Source organism: Dermochelys coriacea, chromosome 7 (assembly GCF_009764565.3).
Source record: "Dermochelys coriacea isolate rDerCor1 chromosome 7, rDerCor1.pri.v4, whole genome shotgun sequence".
Classification (NCBI taxonomy): Eukaryota; Metazoa; Chordata; order Testudines; family Dermochelyidae; genus Dermochelys; species Dermochelys coriacea.
The window spans coordinates 6,494,882-6,515,258 of NC_050074.1; the positions used below are offsets into that span (position 1 = coordinate 6,494,882).

The window sequence follows — 20,377 nt, forward strand, 5'->3', positions numbered from 1 at the left end:
CATTTGATTCAAAGCATTCCCTAAAATCCTAACCCTTGAGACACAGAGGGGAGTTAACTAGTCCTAGAAAGCAGAGTTTGTTTGTCTTCCTGTCCTACAGTTCTATGATTCTATCACTGAAAATATATCCATGTACCCATGCTGGTTCCTCCATGTACCCAGTGCAACTGACCTCTTGTGTGACCTTGCGCCTGCCACTTCTCCGCCCTGGAACTCAGCTTCCCCTCCCATGCTTCATCGGCCTTGTTTATCGAGACAATGAGCTCTCACTGTGGGTATATCTGCCCTGCATTCTTAGCTTGAGGGATAATGTGCACCTAACCTGACTCCCATCCACATCCCAAAACCCTAGCTCGAATTAGGTGGGATCCTGAGCTTGAGGTAGCTGACCTGTCATGGAGGTGGGTTGGAGCTCAAATGGCTCTGAAGCTTTAGTAATGCAGTGGGAATTCAGCTTGTGTGTCTATGCAGCACCTAGCACAAAGGGGCGCTGATCCCAACTGGGGCCTCTAAGCATTACTGTCATAAAGAATAAGAATAAGAAATAAAAATAACGGTACTAAGAGCTGTCTCAGAGAAGTTAGTACCACCCTCCCCGCCCACACATATACAGAGGGTGCACCATGCTCTGGATGGGGGAAAAAAGTATCACACTAAGAACATGAAGGTGTATCGGTAGTTAAACTCAGAATGGAGAGGTAGAGAATTGCCAAGTGCTGGTGTATTATACTGTAGAGTTGGTCTCAAAATAAAAACACCATCAAATAAAACTCAAACCAATAGGAGAGACTTACCGTCCCTGTCAACTTTTACCGACCCACGACTGCTGGTAAGGCACTGGTACTCTCCATTTAATCAATTATAACAATAAACGGAGCCCTTTTCCTTAGCCAGGCACCTCATTAATTCTCTTATTGTTGATATTATGATGCTTAATCAGTCTTACAGCAGCCTGTGCACCCAGCCCGGACGTGGCCAAGAGCTGGGTTAACCCCAAACATGCAGACCCTAAAGCTGCCCCACAAGCTCAGCATGAAAAGGGCGGGAGGAATGGTTTGGTTTTAGAAGCTAGAATAAAATGAGCTGCATTCCCCTCGCTCAGTATTCCAAGTCTGCCTGATTGGCTGGAATGCGAGAAATGTTGAGGGAACCGTGATGCACGTCTCGAGTTAAATCGGCATCGTTTCATGCATAGTATAAGGTTCTGCTGTGCCACCTTGTGTTACATCGCATCACATATGATATAAATCAACGGAGTGCGGCTTGACTTGCTCCTATGCTACAAGTTCAACAATAAAGAAAAAAACTTTCAAAACCCACAAACTTAAAAAAACCCTTAAAAGTGACATAGCTTTAGTAATTCTTTTCTGAAGCCAGCCCCATCTTTTTGTCTGATAAGGGCCTATTCCCTTCTGAAAGTTAAAATAGTTCACACAGTGAGAAGCTTTCAGGCAATTTGCTACTAGGAAATCCTTTGATTTTTCTTGATGATTTATAACTGATCTGAACTCTTCCATAGACCATGACAGTTGCATTCCTGAGTCTCACATACACTACACTATTACATATAAGTTTAGGAAATCATTTTAGCCCTTAAAAAAGGAGTTTTGTGATGAAACACCATGAACTGTATCAGTTACTGCCTTTTACCCTATCCTAATGTTCGAAGTGACTGTGGACATCAGATGACATACACATCTATGAGGAACAAACAGTGTAACAGAGATGTGTCACACTAGCGTAAGAATGAACGGCAACTGATATAACACTAATATTTGCCCGAAATACAGATTATATGGGCATTTATCAGTTTGCTCCATTCCACTTCATGCTCAAATAGTAGCAACACTAGATAAGTTGATTATAGGTAGTGGAGATGAAAACAATGTTATGTTTTAAATGACTAATGGATTAATCTTGCATACTTTTATATACCATACCAGGAGAAATTGGAGAGCCCTACAGGCAATGAAAATGCATACATATCAGTGTTGCCAGTTCTCATAATTTTGTCATGAGTGTTGTGGTATTTGGTGATTCCCTCAAAGCTCAAGCTCCTGGCTGTTACTCTGAAACCTGTGATTATTTGAGACTCTCAGCTTTTACCAAAAAAAGTTTCTAGCCAACATGTCTACAGCAAAAAAAATCTTGAAAATAAGAATCCTGAAAGCTCCAAAATGTAGCAAAAAGAATCCCCACATTTAATATTTTTAAAATCTCATGGAATTAAGTATATTTCTTGATTTGTGGGACCTGGCTCATGATTTTAGAATGCCAATGGCTGGCAATACTGACGTTTGTTTCTAGTACTAGATTCCTATTTGATTTGGATTACTTTCATTTAGCCATTCACAGAGTTTCTAAGTCAAATTACATGACTTAGAAACTCTCCCTCTATCTCACATTAATGAATTAGCAGCAATTTTAATCTAAACTGAGGCCCAGTCTCTCTGTGGGCCTAATTTGCACCTGCAAATGCCCTTTTAGTTCAAATATTAGTAACTATACATCAAGAGAATTTGATACGCAACTATTAAAACCAGAACACACACTTCACTGCAGGCATTCAAAGACAGGGTGAAATCCTGGCCTGAAGTAAACTGAAGTTTTGCCATTCAGTGGGGACAGGATTTCACTCTCTCTGTTTTCTGTGGATGCACACTGTAGCCACAAAATGGATAAATATTATTAATGAGAAGAACTGATTTTAAAAGTTAAGCGAGGCTTATTTTTGTCACAAAAGAGAAAACAAGTTTTTATCGGGCTGCTTTACAAACCAGTTACCAGAAATCAGTGCATCATGCTGCATAGCAATATAGAGCACTGACCCAAAAAGGCGCATCTGACCACCCTTGCTGCTTAGAGAGAAGAGGTAACTTTCATTGTGAATATAAAAAAAACACCCATACCAAAATGTTCATATGAAATATGAACTGGCTTGGCAGAATTCAATTTTTTAAAAAAATAATTTCAAAGGATAATACTCTGATGTTTATTTTTAAGCTTTTTATTTTTATCAATTCTCACAGTTGGCCAAAATTATGGGTTTTAAACTTTTTTTTAATCTATTGAAAGTTTCATGGTTATGAGAAATGATGGGAGAAGTCAGACAACAATTATTTAATGATACTAGGTGTTGAAATTCAAAAAGTTAAAGCTTTCTAACCATTAAAACACAAACTGTCAACATCACATTTCAAAATACACAAAGGAGAGAGAAGCCAAGGAGAAGAGAGGACTCCTGAGATGGGATTTGAAAAGAGCTAGAGTCAGTTGGGCACGCCGTATGGCAAGAACGTCAAGGTTGATTTCCAAGGACGAGGAATGAGATACGTTTCTGATGAAGGAAGAAACTCCCGCAGTTTGGGCAAATGGAAGTTTGGTGAGTTGGGAAGTAAGGGAGACCAATTATAAATGAAGGCATTACAACACTCAAGATGAGACCGGGGGAAGACACGAGGTAGGGAGTTTTGAAGGATGTGATATTTACTACTGGACTGCGATGAACACCCAGGATTTAAAACAAAAAATAAAAAAACACAGGAGAAAATTATTTCCATTAGCAAAATAGGTACACTAAGATAGAAACTGCCACTTCAAAAAGTATTCAGGGCCACACATTTAATAAAAGCAGGGAGTTCAACAAGTCAGATATATCACACTGCTCCCCACCCAGAAAATAAAAATAAATCAGTGGGAATGCAGATTAAGAGACAACCATAATGTAGGCCCTGATCCTAAGATCAGACCAGCACAGGCAGATCTTTGCATTTATGCACAAGCTATGCTGACATTGACTTCAATTGGGCTCCATTTGTCTCTAAAGGTCCACCTGAATGGATGCAACTGCAGGACAAAGTCTATGTGAAATACCCTTGTCCTGCAACAAAGAAAAAATAAATGAAAATGCTGTTTGAAAGAGGAACCCTGTCTTCCCCTTTCTGAAGCCCTGGCACATGCACAGACATGCTATGGTAACAGTCAGATAGTTCCCAGGTTGTGATCTTGTCCTGAATGCGATCTGGATTCTCTCTCGATTCAGCAGCTGCTATAACCATTTGAAATTTTCTGACAGCTAGACACTTAAGCAGCATGACTTTCGAATCACTCTTCATTGCAAGCCTAAAGGGCAAACAGAAACGAGCGGCTTGTTCAACAGAGTTCAAGTCTCCGGCAATAGCTAATTGCAGGCAGCTATAATTATGATGGTTTTGCATCATTAGGAAAAGCAGCTAAAACACAGATATAATACTAATGATGTGAGATTAGATATTGCTTTTCGTTTGGCTCCATTAAATGCTCTTTCTGCAGTGCTAGTGATAAGTTGGGTAAGGTGAAGAGATTTCTTCTTCTGTGAGGGGACTTTTGCTAAGCAACATGTACCCAGCCAGCCCTTTGGTTTAAAAGCCTGAAACTAAATGGTGTGGAACACCCTGAACTCCTGTGGAAGTGAGCAGGAACTGAGGGCACTCAGTACCTTGTACAATCCCGGGCCAAAGGAGTAGCACTATTGTTTGAGGATTCATTAGCCAAAGACTTTGCTGTTGCCATTGATTTTATATGGAAGGCACTCAGCTATTATGGTAGTAGGTGGCAGTATAAAACTCTAAGATAGAAAGATAGATAGATACATGTTGTTTATACAGTTCCCTGCTGTAACCTTCTAAATCTTCTGCCTACCCTCAGCTGGCTCTGAAATGCCAGCCAGACCGCCTCAAAAGATTGGTCTTCATTTCTCAGGCTGTTCTCCGTCTCCAATTAGAATTTGGTGCTAGTAGAAAGTTTTTAGAAACTGAAGATCTCTGTTTATCTACCCTTGAAGTTAAACTGAGCATTAACCCTTGTCTTGGAGTAGGGTAGAAGGATGCATCTTTGAGAGGAGTATGTAGATCAGACTTCAGACCCATGTTATCATTGGCTTTTACACCAACCAGGGTACAGATGAACGCCAATTGGGATCAATGTGTGAGGTGAACACCTGTTCAGTCAGAACTACAAAAAACCCACCCAACAGTAAGTCAGTGGAATACCAGGCAGATGGCAACAACTTTTGGTAACTACACACCTGGCTGTATTAGAACCAATGATCTGAAAGTGAAAGGTTGTTATCTTGCTTTGAGCCCCCTAACCTGAGGTCATTCTAAAACTAGGAATAATAAATAAGACAAATATTCTCTCATAGTCAGATATAAGGTCTTATTTACACCAGGAAATTAACTATAACAGCTATTGTGGCATAAACTTTTCCGTGTGACCCCATGCTAAATAAAAGTCACTTTTATTCCAGAATAGAGGGTCCACACTGAGAGCTATTCCGGAATACCTTATTCCAGTCAATTTCCCCATACAGACAAGGCCTTAATGAAAAGGGATTCCCTGGAATGACCATTTTTAGTATTGAATCAACTTTGAAGCACCAAATATGAGGTAAGAATTTCATTTGTTTGAAAGCTCCAATATTAATAGGACAATGTCAGGTTATAAATAACATTTAAAATAAAAATGTCCTATACTTACTGCTTTGATTATTAACAATTCCTCAAGATTATTGAAACTGAAATAATATGTGCAATTGTAAGCCATGAGCCTGCAAAGACTCACACTTGACTTTGTACTTGGTATGTAGTAGTGTTTGTCTAGTTTTTGAATTCCTTGAAGCATGAAAAGTGAAAAGAGACTAGTGAATTTCACTTTTGTTTCTATGTAGATTCACTTTCAGGTTCTCGTGCACTATGCATAATACTGCAATGTGCAAATACTGCAAGACAATGCTAAAATCCTAAGGGAATAGTTGTTTCAATTTTGTACTTTTTTTACGAAGCGTCCTGTATTTCCTCTCTCAAAACAACTGCCAGACTTGATTGGTACAACCTATCTAATTTTTGGAAGTCAAAGCTTCTGCTGAAGCTACATTACAGTAAATATTTTACAGGCTGCTCTCAGTGGCTATGCGCTTTACATTTCAACAACTAAGCGTAATTGTCGGGAGTGCACCAGTGGCTTGGAGCTGGCTAAGCTTTACACATAGATTACACATCTCTTTCTGATATTTTTCTGCCTGATTAGTAATCACTACTGACAAATCCTTTGGACAGTTCTGAACACCAGCCTCAGTGTGACGGGGATGATTCCGGCAAAGTCTGATTGAATGCAAATGTTACGTTAATAAAAGGATGCCTGACAGCAAGCTCTCCTAGCACTCTCTTCACTGGACACCAGAGGGAGGAGGAGGAAAGGACAGCCAGCTGAGAGACCAAAAGAAGAATCACTTCAACAGGCATGAAGAATCTTATCACAGAATGGAGCCAAGTACACTTCTGGAATCTGATCAAAATAAATAGTGGCACTTTGTCTAGAGCAGGCAGTTCCGATAAAGGAATTGGCAGAGGTAATGAAAGGTAAAGTTACTGCAGAGAGGGTCTAAGTACATCAGATCTAAACACCATAGGCACAGCACATCCTAGCTAACTACATTCTCTAACTTTTAAACCAGACATCCTGTTTTCCACATTGTAGCTAGCCTCATGCGAATATATTTTGCTAAATTTATGAGCTATGATTAGCAACCTCTCAGGACAACTTCATTTTGATGCGGAGAGAAGCTCATTTTAATTATTTACTGGGCACCAGGGTCACAACAAATTCAAAGCTTCTGTACCATGACAACATGTGTTTAATTCATCAATCCATCCACATACTGGGAAAGATAAGGCAGATAAGAGATTCATTAATATTAGCAGTAGACTGACCATTTACTCTCTCATTAAAACTCAATACCTTGATTTCCTGACCAAACCTTCTCATTATACCCCAGCGGCAGTGGCAAAAGAAGGATGATTCAATGTCAGCCACAGTTCGACTAACTAATGTACAGTGGTAACAGAGATATTTATGTTCTTTCCAGGAAGATTAATATCATCTGCTGTTTCCTTTCCAACTGTAGTTGGAGAAACTTTCTACCAAATACATAAATCAAACATGAGACTTATGGTATATTTTAAAGGCTCTCAATATTAGAGCGATTTTAAATTACTCAGGTTCTGCAGATACCAGTAATAAAATGAGAGAACTCGTCTTAATATATTCCATTCCTTACTTTTTAATTTATTATAAAAATATAAAATTCAATAAAATGTTTGAGGTGGAAGGGAAGGAAACTATTCATTTTACTACATCCCTCATTCATTGCTAAATCTGTGCACTAGAATCTTTGGCTTGCGTTCACGAGAGATGAGTCTGAGACACCTGAAAGGTGCCGGGATCTTCAGAGATGGATGAGCACCCACCACCATCTCAACACTGGCTCCCATAAGGCATCAAGACAAGCAACCCAAAAATCACCAATCACCTTGGAAAAATGTAGGTCCAGCTAATAACCGTTCCTCCCCCTTCCCTAAAAAACCTCAAAACATTCAAATTAAGAACCCAATGTTGCAAGCCAATGGGACTTTGAAAGGGGAAGAAAGGACTGTGTGTGTTAGCACACCCTTAATTTACACCCTTATCTTAAGTCCACTTTTTATCAGGGGGCTGACTGAAGGGTAACAACCTGAAAGCTGAAATTCAAATGAAGTCAAGTATAGCAACACACATTGGCCACCACCTCTCACTCACCACGTGTGTGTGGTGGCAGGGCCATCCAGTACACCTTTCTGGAAACTATTTGTTCCCCACTGACATTCCATAGCCCTTGCTGGCTTGATGCTGACTCCACTAAAAACCATTTGGAAAGCCAGTAGAGAAGTATTCCTGTGCCAAATGTTCCCTACAGCTTGGCTGGGAGGCGGCATTCAGCACATATTTACAGTCTTAACTCTGTGCTTATTTTAGCTCTGCAGCTCATCTCTGGCAGCTTGACCCTGACTGGTACCAGGTGTCAACGGTGGCACAGACATGCACACGGTAAAAAGTGGTGTGCAGGGCAGGGAGCACAGAGGATCCTGGCTTTCTATGAGCACCTAGCTCAAGGGCAGCAGCATGGGCTGTACAAGTCTACCTGGACCCCTGGGTAATTCCACACAGAGCTAGTCCCCACTGAAGCCCAGACTGCTGCAGCTTCGCTGCTCCAGGACCTGAGCTAGCGAGATGAAAGCTAGCTTGGGTAGGTCTCCAAAAGCTGCAATAGCCCCCGGTGATTACAGTGTAGACAACCCCCCTAAGAAGGCAGGAACAGCTGCTATGCAGACACCAAGTGACTCTGGCCTCATAGCAGGAGTGAAGCCTACAAGGGGAATGCCTCATTAGCATACCTCTCCTCATCACACTTTGCCATGCACTTATGCAATTAGAAGATCAAGTCTACGCTCTCCCATACACACTCACTACACGCAGAACCATTTTTACCATGCTTTATTCTTTCCAATAGGCAGGGGTAAATTGGTGATCTAACAGCATTCTCATCAACGTCATCTTCTTCTGCTCATACCTCTTTGCGTTGTACTTGTATATCCATAAACCCCATACATGTCCCCTCTCCTCTCGCATGTTGCTCCCCTCCGCCTTTTTTTTTTTTTTTTTAAAGAAGCACAGCAGGAGCTTGTGACTTACTACTGCTCCATGGTTGTCCCAGCGCCTTTCTGGGACACTGTGCTTTGCAAAGCCACAAAAAAGAGGTGAAACTTCATTAGGATTTCTAGATTCCTCACAGATGCCAATTGAGCATGCTCAGAAGTAATTTTTCAATTGCTTAAAACTTTCTCAGTTTTAATTTTTTTTTTTTTTTGGCCCATCCCACATCTGGAGAAGGGCTGGTCTTTCAACGAGGACTGTACACATTCAAAGTTCAGCAGGTGATTTTCCCTGGATATTTTTGAGTTACTGTTGAGCTTAAAAAAAAAAAGTAGAATATGGATTATTTCTGCTCTCTTCACTTTCCAAAAACAGCCAAAGGATTGCCCACAATTTCTTTGGAAATCCAAAGAAAGTTTCAGTCGCAGAGGCAAACTTTTACCAGTATGTGAAAACAGGTTATGATGTAAATCCTGATTTAATCAGAACACTTGCTATCAAAAGACAGAGATAGATATTAATATTACATATAAATGTTATGTATAATGTACCTATACACATACATTTCCCACTGCAACAAAATGGGTTAAAATGATGTTTTTTTAATATATGATCTGTAATATGAGAAAATTGTGAGGGATGGTCATTTTCTACATCTTATAACTTGGGTGGGTTACAAAGATTTAGGATCGCAAGCCTTTAATGATGTAGATTTTTCCCCCCTTCCAGATAAAACTACTTTTTTAAAAAAAACAACAACCTAAGACGTACCTCCTCGTTGCACAAGTAATGTGACTTCGCTTCCTTTAGGACATTCAATCAGCATATCCACGACTTGGTTGTGAGTGAGGTTTTGCACATTCTTCTTATTCACTTCAACGATAAGATCCCCTTCTTTTAGGCCTCGGCACCTGGGGCTGTCTACAATTTGTTTCACTCTTTGGCCCCCACCACCAGGACTGTCTGCTATAGTAAAACCAAAGCCCATGGGGCCTTTCACTATATGTACAGTTATGAGTTCAGGCTGTGTTGCTATAGAAGAAGCCAAAGAGACAGTATCGTTGGGGTAACCATGGGATCCATTTGAAGAGACTTCAGCTGGACTACTTGGTCTTTGCTCCTTCAAGCCATTTACTTTCCCTGTTTTACTACTGTGGCTTGCTGGAGAATCAAAATTTTCCTGCCCGTTCACAATGATCGGTTCTTTATCTAGAATTGCCACTGAAGTCACCAGGCTTGTGTTGGGGTCATCGGGGTCAAAGGGCAGAGGGTAACCTCGACACAGTTCAAGGTCCACACTGGCACCGATGGGAATGGACTGGAAGATTTTTACAACTTGAGCGTGTGTATGTCCCAGCACACAGGTATCATTTACACTGACTATAACATCTCCTGTGGATGAAACAAACAAACAAAAAAACATACACTTTGAATTTGTTGCTTTAATGCACCAATCTCTTTTCAGAACATTAACAATGGACTCTTATCAGCACTGAACAATGGGTACCACCCTGCTTCCATGCTGATAGACTTGTACCGGCGTAAACATCTGCACAGATACTTTATCTAAATACTCCTGCCTCTCAGCAAAGGACAAGAGTAGCTGTGCTGAGGTGAGCAAGAGCAATCTGTATCCAAAAGATTCACTGAATAATTTTTTACATACAAAAGTGCTTTGGAAAGGAAAATAGAACTTGGCTTATTAAAATATATATATATCAAGTAAAATGACAATATATGGCCCATTTAACAGTTTTTGCAAAGCTCAGCTCTTGCTATTACACACTCTAATACAGCTGACATATGACAGAAACATAATGGAGATCACATGAAGAACAAAAACAGAACGATTGCAGCAACAGACTGCATAAATATGACACTGTAGAGTCTCAGCAGTAGATGTCCTCAAGCCTAAGCATAGATTAAGTTCTGATTTATTTTACACTGTAGCTGCAAGGCAGGGCCTCAGCCTTTAAAGTAGTGATGCTCAACCAGTGGGTCCAGAGCCATGGGCCTCAGGCCACGTCACAATGGTCTCTCCCTGCTCTGCCTAATCCCAGTCAGAGCGAAAACCCCACCCCCATTGCTTCCTCTAGTGCTTGGCATAGGCAATGCACTAATATCACTACTGAAAAACCAGACCCGGCTCAGGATGCCTCCAGACATGAAGAGCAGCAGGAGGGATTGGGCAGAACAGCTAGATAGTAGCTAGGAAGAAGGGTCAAAATGAAAAGGAATCACAGGGAGGTGCAAAATAAGCGACACAATACCCTTGAGGCGTTGTCCTCCTTTTGAGCTGTCAATGCATCCCAAAGTGACTATTGCAGTGCAGTGTCAGGTGGCTCTCTGTGGTTGCACTAGAAACTGAAGCAGTTGCTCATTTTCCCAAGGTTTGGCATCAATGGCTTAGCAGTCAGAGCAGACCTCTGGCTACGGCAGCTCTTGAGATCCGGTATCTGCATTACCAATAACTTGCTACAAGACCTTGAGAAAGTCCCTCAGCTGGTCTGTGTTTCAGTTTCCCCACTTACAAAATGGGGACAATGCTACTTGGCTATTTCAAAGGGTTATGATGAGTCTTAAAACTCTTTGAGATCCTCAGATAACAGATGCTGTTAAGCGCAAAGTGGGATGTTATTTAATTTTTATCCCCAGAGCGTCATTACCTGTCTCCATTTTGCCATCCAGGGCAGCAGGGCCGTCAAGCACCAAACTCTTGATTTGGAGAAATTCATCTGGTTCGTCCCCTCCGACCACAGTGAAGCCGAACCCCCGGCTGCTTTTCCTCAGCGTGGTGTGGATGAACTTCCCTTTCAACTCTGAAGGGTTTCGCGTGAAAAATGGTTTTCCTGTTTAGGAAGTTTTGAAAGTCCATAAATATGCTAGAAAAATATTCTATCCCTTTGTCTTTCCCCAGCCCATGCTAGCAATTTTAATGGACAGACACACTTGTGTGTATGCACAGAAGAGAATGGGACAGATTCGCAATTTTACTTCGGTTTACTAGCTTCTTACTCCACTCCATTGACTTCACTGGGATCACTCATGGAGTAAAGTGCTATATGTGAGTAATGGTATCAGAATCTGGCCCTCTGCTTATTGATTGTGGGTGTCCATCTCAAGGCAGAGTATATATTTTAATTTTTAAAACAGATGCAGTAATGTGCATAGGCTAGCAATGGCGGGAGATGGAATACACAAACAATCTGGATATATTTACTAGCTCTTTCTCCTGAGACAGTTTAGGAAGCACAAAAACACATGTAATGGCAAATGTCATATCTTTAAAAAACAATGGACGAAATGAGAACTCGTGAAAGCGAGGCACTTGCAACACTTGCCTCAGGGAGCAGGTTCTGTGCTAAGCGGCCTTTCATGGCTCTGCCAGTGCTTTCCAAACCTGACTTGCAACACCTCCGCTATTTCAGCGCTGGTAATTTCTTGAGCAGTCTACTGAAACACATGGGTTTGAGAGACTGTGCAAACGACTGCTAGGGCAGGCTGCTGGGGGAATTTCTGAATGAAGGGAAAGCTAAGAAAGTTGTTGACCATATTACTCTGTCCATAAAGCCCCTGATGCCCCCATCCCCACCCCAGTCTTTCATCCCTAACTGGACCAAAAATGAAGCAAGCTTTGTGAGAGGATCTTGCTTCCTTCATCCTGCTGGCTCCTCTATATATTAACTGCGCAGATGCTGCCATGCTAAACCAAAGTATTGTCTCTGACTCGTGCTCCTCTCCACGCTCTGCCTGAAGTGTGTGAAACAGTATCCACAAAAGGAATCAGGGAACCAGACTGGCTGTGCTGGAGGGGCGTTATCCATGCTGCCTGGGAGCATGCTATGGAGTGCAGAGGGCTCTAAAAGTTAAAAAAATAAAAGAAGTCCTGTGGAGGTAGGGTCCATGTAAACGACACTGCATGGGTTCTGAAAATTAGCCACATTGCCTGCTCCACTGCCAGGAGATCAAACATCTTTGCACCTGTGACTGTTTTTTTATCCAGGTCCCTAGAGGGGAAAAAACTACCACTGAGACCCTTTGTGACAACTGTAGGATTGACGGGGCCCTATGTGCATTATAAGCAGAACGCCCGGCCCGCATCTAAAAACTCATCGCCAAGTTTCTGCTCCGAAAGGCAGATCCCGCTTTGCCCCCTCTTCCCCCCCCAAGTGTTTCAGGTGTGAAAAAAGTGTTTTCCCACCAGAAAATGTTAGTAGGATGTGAGGTAACGACTCGTCTCACAGTCTCTTTGAAACACAAGAACATGATTCTTGTGACAGGTGTCAGAGTAGCAGCCGTGTTAGTCTGTATTCGCAAAAAGAAAAGGAGGACTTGTGGCCCCTTAGAGACTAACAAATTTATTTGAGCATAAGCTTTCGTGAGCTACAGCTCCCTTCATCGGATGCATTCGGTGGAAAATATAGTGGGGAGATTTATATACACATACAGAGAACATGAAACAATGGGTTTGATAAAATTGTTTCATGATAAAACCCATTGTTTCATGTTCTCTGTGTGTGTATATAAATCTCCCCACTGTATTTTCCACCGAACGTATCCAATGAAGTGAGCTGTAGCTCACGAAAGCTTATGCTCAAATAAATTTGTTAGTCTCTAAGGGGCCACAAGTACTCCTTTTCTTTTTATGATTCTTGTGTACACTAATACATTATGCTAATAGCAGCATTATTATGCTACTTCTTGGTTGCAATGGAGGGTGAGGGAGTTCCATTTTAAATGAGTAAGTACGCTAAATGAAAGTCGATACTGAAAGACAAAGCTACACACCAAGTTGCCGAATGGCTGCTGCTGCTCTTCCGGGCTTTGTGCAACACTCCCAGACAGCAGAGCCTGAAATGAAAGAGGGGGCAACTCAGCTGATCTCTCCCAAAGAAAGTGAGCAAGTGTGAGAGTGAAATAATTGCCGCAAGTGAGAGAGGAGGCATGGGTGTGAGCAAGTGAGAGAGAGGAGGCAAGTGCAAGCGAGGGCACACGCTGTGAGAAAAGTGTGCTGGTGAACATCTGGACAAGCTACCGGGAGACAGGAGACTAGAGCTTTCACGTAATGTCACCATGAGGGAAGGCGGTCAGAGCAGGAGGGGCTGATCAGCTGAGAAAAGGTCCCCAAAGTAACCACAAACCCTTACGTTAAAAGTAAATTTAAGAGGATAAGAACTAAAACCCGACTATGTACAGAGTCAAAGCGCAGCATTCACCTCCTGCATGGAGCATGAGAGGTAAAGTCTGTATTAAAATATATATATATATATATATATATATATATATATATATATATATATGTATATATATATACATATATATATATTTTAAAACAATGGATCCGATTTTGGCCACTTTATGCCGCTCCAGCTGTGTAGAGAGTGGGTAAAGGCACTGCTGTGGGCCAGGGGAGAACTTCCCCTGGAGTAGGAGAAAGGCAAGGCTACTGGATATGGCCCTATGTTGCTCCCCACCACAGCCCCCAGAACAGAAGGGACTGTGAGATTCTGGGCTATCCCAGACTGCAGCACGGTGCATAGGGATCCAGAGTAAGGCTGCCTTCAACTGGTGCAATTCCTGCCACATGGCTCGACCCATGAGAAGCAGTACAGAATCCATCCCAACGGTTGTAGAGTTGTTTCCTTTTTTCACTTGAATCCATTCTACCCATTCCATGACTTCATATTTTTGCTTTGACAAATGCAGCCTATTTAGTCTTTTAGGGGAAAAAAAAAACAACAACCTTATCATGACAAAAATACAGTTCTCATTATAGATTCAAGATTCTCTTATTGCTCATTGCCGAAATAAGGGTGTTTTATAATATAAGCCACAGAGCACAGAAACAATGGCTCCAAATTGCCTGTTTATTTTCTCCCCACATTTAAATAAGTTTGAAGCTAACATTTTAATTAAAAATCTGCCAGGAAGCGTTAATTACTGAAACAATTATATTGACAGACTGTCGCAGTCATTGGAAAGATTTCTATCAACTTCAGAAATGGGCAGGGATGGGGTCCCTAGCCTCTGTTTGCCAGAAGCTGGGAATGAACAACAGGGGATGGATCACTTGATGATTACCTGCTCTGTTCATTCCCTCTGGGGCACCTGGCATTGGCCACTGTCGGAAGACAGGAGACTGGGCTAGATGGATCTTGGTCTGACCCAGAATGGATGTTCTTATGAAGGAGCCTGGTTGGCTCAACTACATTCCACATGATCAGTCCCCCTACGTTACATTATGCAGCAGCTTGGACAGCCTTTGCTTTGTTCTTAAGCATAAGGCATATGACATTGATGGTTCTATTGGGTGGCATGGTCGCCCTTGTCCAAAATGATTCGCAGGCCTGTGGTTCTGCTGGATCCCTTGTTGCTCCTGGATGGGCAGGTAAGGATGATTCCCATCTCCCACTGACCAGGAAGCTGCAGCAGACCTTACCTCAGCCCTCCAATGCCTTTCCCTCTGCCAGTCTGGATGACTGCATTACATTCTAACTGCTCTTGGATTGCATCTGCTTTTGCTTAAGCACACATGGCTCACCCTGTTCTGCAGGGACGAGTACCTAACACCTGCAGCACACCGCACTCCCTATTTATTCGAGTTAGAGAATGATTTACGGGGCTAGCGACAAACCTGCAAGGCTTGAGCTCTAGTGATTGGAGAGACCAGCTCTCTCTTTACGCACAGTGAAGGCTGCTAGGGAACTCTGGCTGTTGATACTTGGACTTAGTTAATCCATGGCCGGCTGTGTAAGGGAAAGGCTCTCACCTGGGGTTCTTGCCTTATGCTCTAGCAAGTTTCAGATCATGCTGCAGCCCCTCTATGCAGTCCTTTATGTTGCTCCGAGCATTTATCTTCCTGTCCGGTGGGATGGTTATGACAAGCCACTTTTCCAGGAGTGGTGGGACATACACAGAATATTGTGCGAGCATTGAAATGGCATCAGTAAATAAGGTCCTGACGCTGCAAACACTTTTGCACTTGCTTCCCTTTAAGCACAGCACCAGTTCTCTTCATTTTAAATGGAAGCACATGCATGAGGATTTGCAGAAGTGGAGCTGATGTTTGTATGTTTTGTGGAGAGAACTTTGCTTCAGTTGCGATAGGCATTATGATAGTTGCCTACATAGGAAAAATTTATAGAAGCTCTAGGAACTCATTGAATTTCATCTCATGGAATTTCCACTTAATCGTCTCAGAGGTAGGATGTGATATTTCTTTCCAAGCTCTCAGTTACCGAGACATCTAGAGTGTCAGGGCTTTCATGTGGAGGTCAGTACCCCTGCCCTGCTCTCTGACTAGCACAGCTCCCTCATCAGCCACCTTACAATGGTCTCCCCCAAACATTTCTAGCATGGAAAGCCTCACAACACAGAAGTAAAAGGAAACACTGACAGAGTCACCTCTCTGCCAGGACCCACTCCTGGCAAGTCTAAAAGTGAGACACTCGGGTGGCTGTTTGTGAAGGAATGTGGGCAAGCGTCACAGAGCTAATGAGCACTTCAGAAACAGTGTGCTGTGAAACTGTGGCAAACACAGTATGCATTGTTTTGGCACCAGAAAGTACTGACTTGCTCTAGGAGGACAATAGTGTCAAACAATTTTAATTTGCATGACTCTCTCAGCCTACTCACTCATGTTTAGCGATTGACAGGGGTATAATTATACACTAGCTTTGGCCCCAATAATATCCAATGACCCTCTCCACCCCATTTCTGGTCTGATCATATTATAACATAAAATATTGTTAGCTTGCATTATAACATATTGTAAGAACCACACTTTATACTGGGTAGATTTGTTTCCTGTCCATACAGGCAAGAAAATAACAGCCAAACACGTTCTAACATAGTTTGACCACACAGTGTTGCAAGAAGGGCCCGAGTTCTATATGCATTTGCACACCCTCATTATATCATTCTTTAAACAATTTGCTTTTAATTTACTAAGAGTCTAATTCATATTTTCAGTATCTTTTGAAAGATCTGAAATGCAACAGAGAGAGATTTACAGAAATCCGCTCTCTAAGAGGCACCCCTATTCACTTTCATTTTTGTCCTCTTCTGCATAAGACCCACAGTTCTCAAAGTCCAGACAAATTCAGGAAATTGGTATTTTGTGTCCTCTTTACATTACTATTGAAGGTCCTGTTTCTGAAGAAATGTGGTGGCAAAATTAGTTTCATTATAATGGAAAAACCTTATGGGATGTTACCTTGTACTGGTGCTTCTCGAACTGGCTCTTGGGTGTTTGGCGCATGGTTTGGAACAGCCGGTGGACCAAGAGATGGATGCTCTTCTGTCCATTCTAGAGATAGAAAAAATACAAAACATAACTATAATAGAACAAAATCACCCACCTGGGTAAGGCTAAACCTTCTAGAAAAGCGAGGAGGAGTGGAGGAGAAGGAGGAGGACTAAAAAGTAGAGCAGGCCATGTTGGTTACGTGGATTTGCATTGCGAGTTCCGAGGGATGTAGCCAATCAAAGGGTCATGCAGAAACTCCACAGCATACCTGCATTCTAAATGGCTGAAACTATTTCATTTCAGTGCTACTGCTGCATTACACGATTTTTAATAATCCAAAAATGTGTCAAAATAATGAAACAACTGACTGATGTGGAACATGTTTGCAACACCCAAGAATCTACTCTTAGCAATAATGTAAAAAGGAGTTTAATTCATATTTGATACTATTCCCTAGTCTTTCTTTAAGTTTTATTAGTACCAGGCCAAATACAAAAATGACCTCTTGAAAAAAAAATCATAGTTCAGGCTCACAAGTTGATCTTTATAATTTCTGGGGAGCAAGCAAGCTTGCTTTGTAACCTATCAGTGTTTCAGAATTAAGTTAAAAGTAGTTAAATTCTCCCCATTTCAGGGATTCAAAGCCATTCAGTGCTAATACAGTTTATCATTTCTCCTTTGCCTCGTGCTATTCAGTCTTCTAGTAAGAACGCAAACTACATGCCCCTTTATATCTCCTTGTGTATATAATCCATCCCTTAAAATCACAGGGATCACAATGTAAGTATTTTAATGAAGGACAAATATGTTCATGTGGGGTAGTAAACTCAAGGGAGAGCATATTCTGTTAACAAATCTCTCAAGCATAATACTCTCCACGGGTGCCAACCTTCTGGTTGTTGTTGCTGCTGCTCAAGCTGTTTTTTCCGTTTCGCTTCCAGAACTGGATTCTCATATTGTGTCTTCCTGTTAACGTGGCTGGAGAAGAAAGAGAGCAATAAATTAGGAAACATTTTGTGTGGCAAACAAAAATGACAGCCAGACTTGAAATTCCCGAGACAAAGGGGGCAAAAAAGCAAACTGCCAGGCATATGGCGAAACACTCACCAACTTGTGCCAAATGCTCAGTTAGGAAAACAAGCACAACTTATCTGCTGTGACATCTTGAGCAGGAATGGCTAATTCTTTCAACTACAATAAGAAGCAGTTTAACTGTGAAAATGAGATTAAGGCAGAAAGGATGCCCTGTCTGACTACATGCTAAAAGACAGACCTACATCATCCCTACTTTAATCAGATTCCCAGAGGTGCAGTCATACCCTGGCTCATTGAAGTTTAAAAAAAAAAAAAAAACTGGTAACATCTGTCAGCTATCTAATCAATGCACAATATTAATATGGTGCATGAAAAATACTTGCAATGCTTTGCACTGCAGTTATGGGCAGAAAGATGGATTGAATGAAGGGGAATGCGTGACCTTGGCATAAGAAGTATTTTGAATTAGCAACCATTAAATAATCTGGTTTGAAACCAACATAAATCAATCCAAGACTGCTACAAAATAAGCTTACTTACCTATAAATGTGTGTAGAAACTACTAATGTCTATGCATCACGCATTGCATCAGATGAATAGAGTTAACCCTTTTGTGAAACCCATGAAAAAAGTGACAGCGCCACAAAATTGCAAAAGAACTGCTAATCTGTTGAAGCCGTTAAAGTTCTGCTGGAATTTACATGACTTGTGAATTAGACAGCTTCATAATGAAGTCATAAATTCAGTAGAAAAAGCATTAACCATTGCGTTGAACACAATATTCAGGGGTACTGAATTCCCTCCCTCACTTAGAAACACACTACAACTGAGTCATCTTTATTACACTCCTGATCTTGAGATACCCCTTCTATGCAATTTAGCAGAGCCAGAGAACTGCTATAATTTCCTCTGTAATATGTGAGGGACATAATTCTACAGATTAGAGTGCACTGTGTTCCTCCACAGGCCAGGAACACACCCATGCCTGTCCCCAGCTATATCTGATGTAACATCTACACATTCAGACTAGAAACAAGGGGCAGATATTTAACAGGGAGGGTACTCAACCATTGGAACAACTTAATTAGGGATGGGAAAGATTCTCTATCACTTGAAGTCTTTCAATCAAGACTGGATGGATACCTTTCAAAGAGATCTGTTCTAGCTCAAACAGACAGGCTTGATACAAAAATTAATCTGCGTGATTTTCTGGCTTGTGTTTTACAGGAGATCAGACTAGGTGATCACAATGGTCCCTTCTGGCCTTAAAATCTATGCCAAGGGTGAAAGGGACCAGGAGAGGCTGGCAGAAAAGCAGCTACCCCAGTTTTATCATAGGTTATAATTTCCCTATACTAGAGCAATTCTCAACTGCCCTCTACTTTGATGGCACAAGGTGAGCCTAGCAAGATGTGTGGACTGCAAACAATCATTGGCAATTTTATGAAAATGGGAACAGAACTGTGAAAAAGACCAATCCATCACTGAGCTGCAATGTGCTGCACTTACTGTAGGCATCAATCATCCTGCAAAACCTCAGTAGTTCTATTTCAAAAGAGGCTGGCATGGTATGGACTCAATATTTCAGGTTTATTCTGAATCACAGGCCCAGCTGAAATTGCCTGCAGAGCTGCACTCTGTTGGATCATCAGTTGTTTTAATACTTGGAGAACTGATTACAAAGGTAGGAAAAAGTATGGTGATTTTTAACATGCCTGACCGGCATGAAAACATTAGCCAATTGTGGAGACATATCACTTGATTGGTTCTTGAGCTTCACTTGACTGGTTCTACTGAGAAATGGATAGGTAAAGCACTAGCAAAATACACCTATTTGAAGAGTGAATACAAAATAGTGAAAATCTATATCAGAAACTTCAATATATCGACATATTGATTCAGGTGCAATTTTCACACAAGTCATAGGATGATTTCAGTTACTCTTTACACAATGGCACCTCTTTGCATAAAACTTACTGAGATGAACATCTTAAAAATCCTGCTATACGGAGACAAAACACTCATATCTAATTTCTCTAATGCTTATCTGTGAATTGCAAACATCAGTTGCATTAAGCACCTAGCCACTGTTAACTGTATTTGGTTAAAATTCAACTATAGTCCAGTACAAAAGGTTACCATTAAGAAAGTGTGTTTTGCTGTTTGGAAGTCCTTTCCACAGTTCCATAGTTATCTTCAAAACAACTGTTTGCAAATAACTGCAAAACATTCACTACAGAGTTCTACTCAGAATTGTCTTCACTGGGTTCACAAAAAGGATATATTTTTTTTAAATAAGCCTGATGCTAGACTGTTGATTTAATTAATCTATTAAGCATATGAAAACAAATTCATGAATCCTGTAAGAGACTGCCAATTTCATGTATCAGGGGAAGGCTGAGAAGAATTTAATGGTTTCCAAAAAATGATATCACTTAAGTTTTTCATGAAATGAAAATCATTCAGTGTAACAGAACATAAGTGTGTAAGTGTGTTTGTGTAAGAGAGATAAATCTATTTTATACCCGTATTAGTAGATGATAGTTATTAATTAAAACGATCTGATCTGTCACATTGTTGTTACAG

At 41.2% G+C, this 20,377-nt stretch overlaps 1 protein-coding gene across 1 annotated transcript in view; it reads right to left on the reverse strand.

Annotated features, from left to right (window-relative positions):
* Window positions 1-20,377, reverse strand: part of MAGI1 (membrane associated guanylate kinase, WW and PDZ domain containing 1) — a 510,412-nt gene that overhangs the window by 54,928 nt on the left and 435,107 nt on the right. The window contains 4 exon segments of the mRNA XM_043518268.1: window positions 9,280-9,900; window positions 11,175-11,357; window positions 16,724-16,816; window positions 17,646-17,734. Coding sequence (XP_043374203.1) covers window positions 9,280-9,900; window positions 11,175-11,357; window positions 16,724-16,816; window positions 17,646-17,734 — 986 coding nt within the window.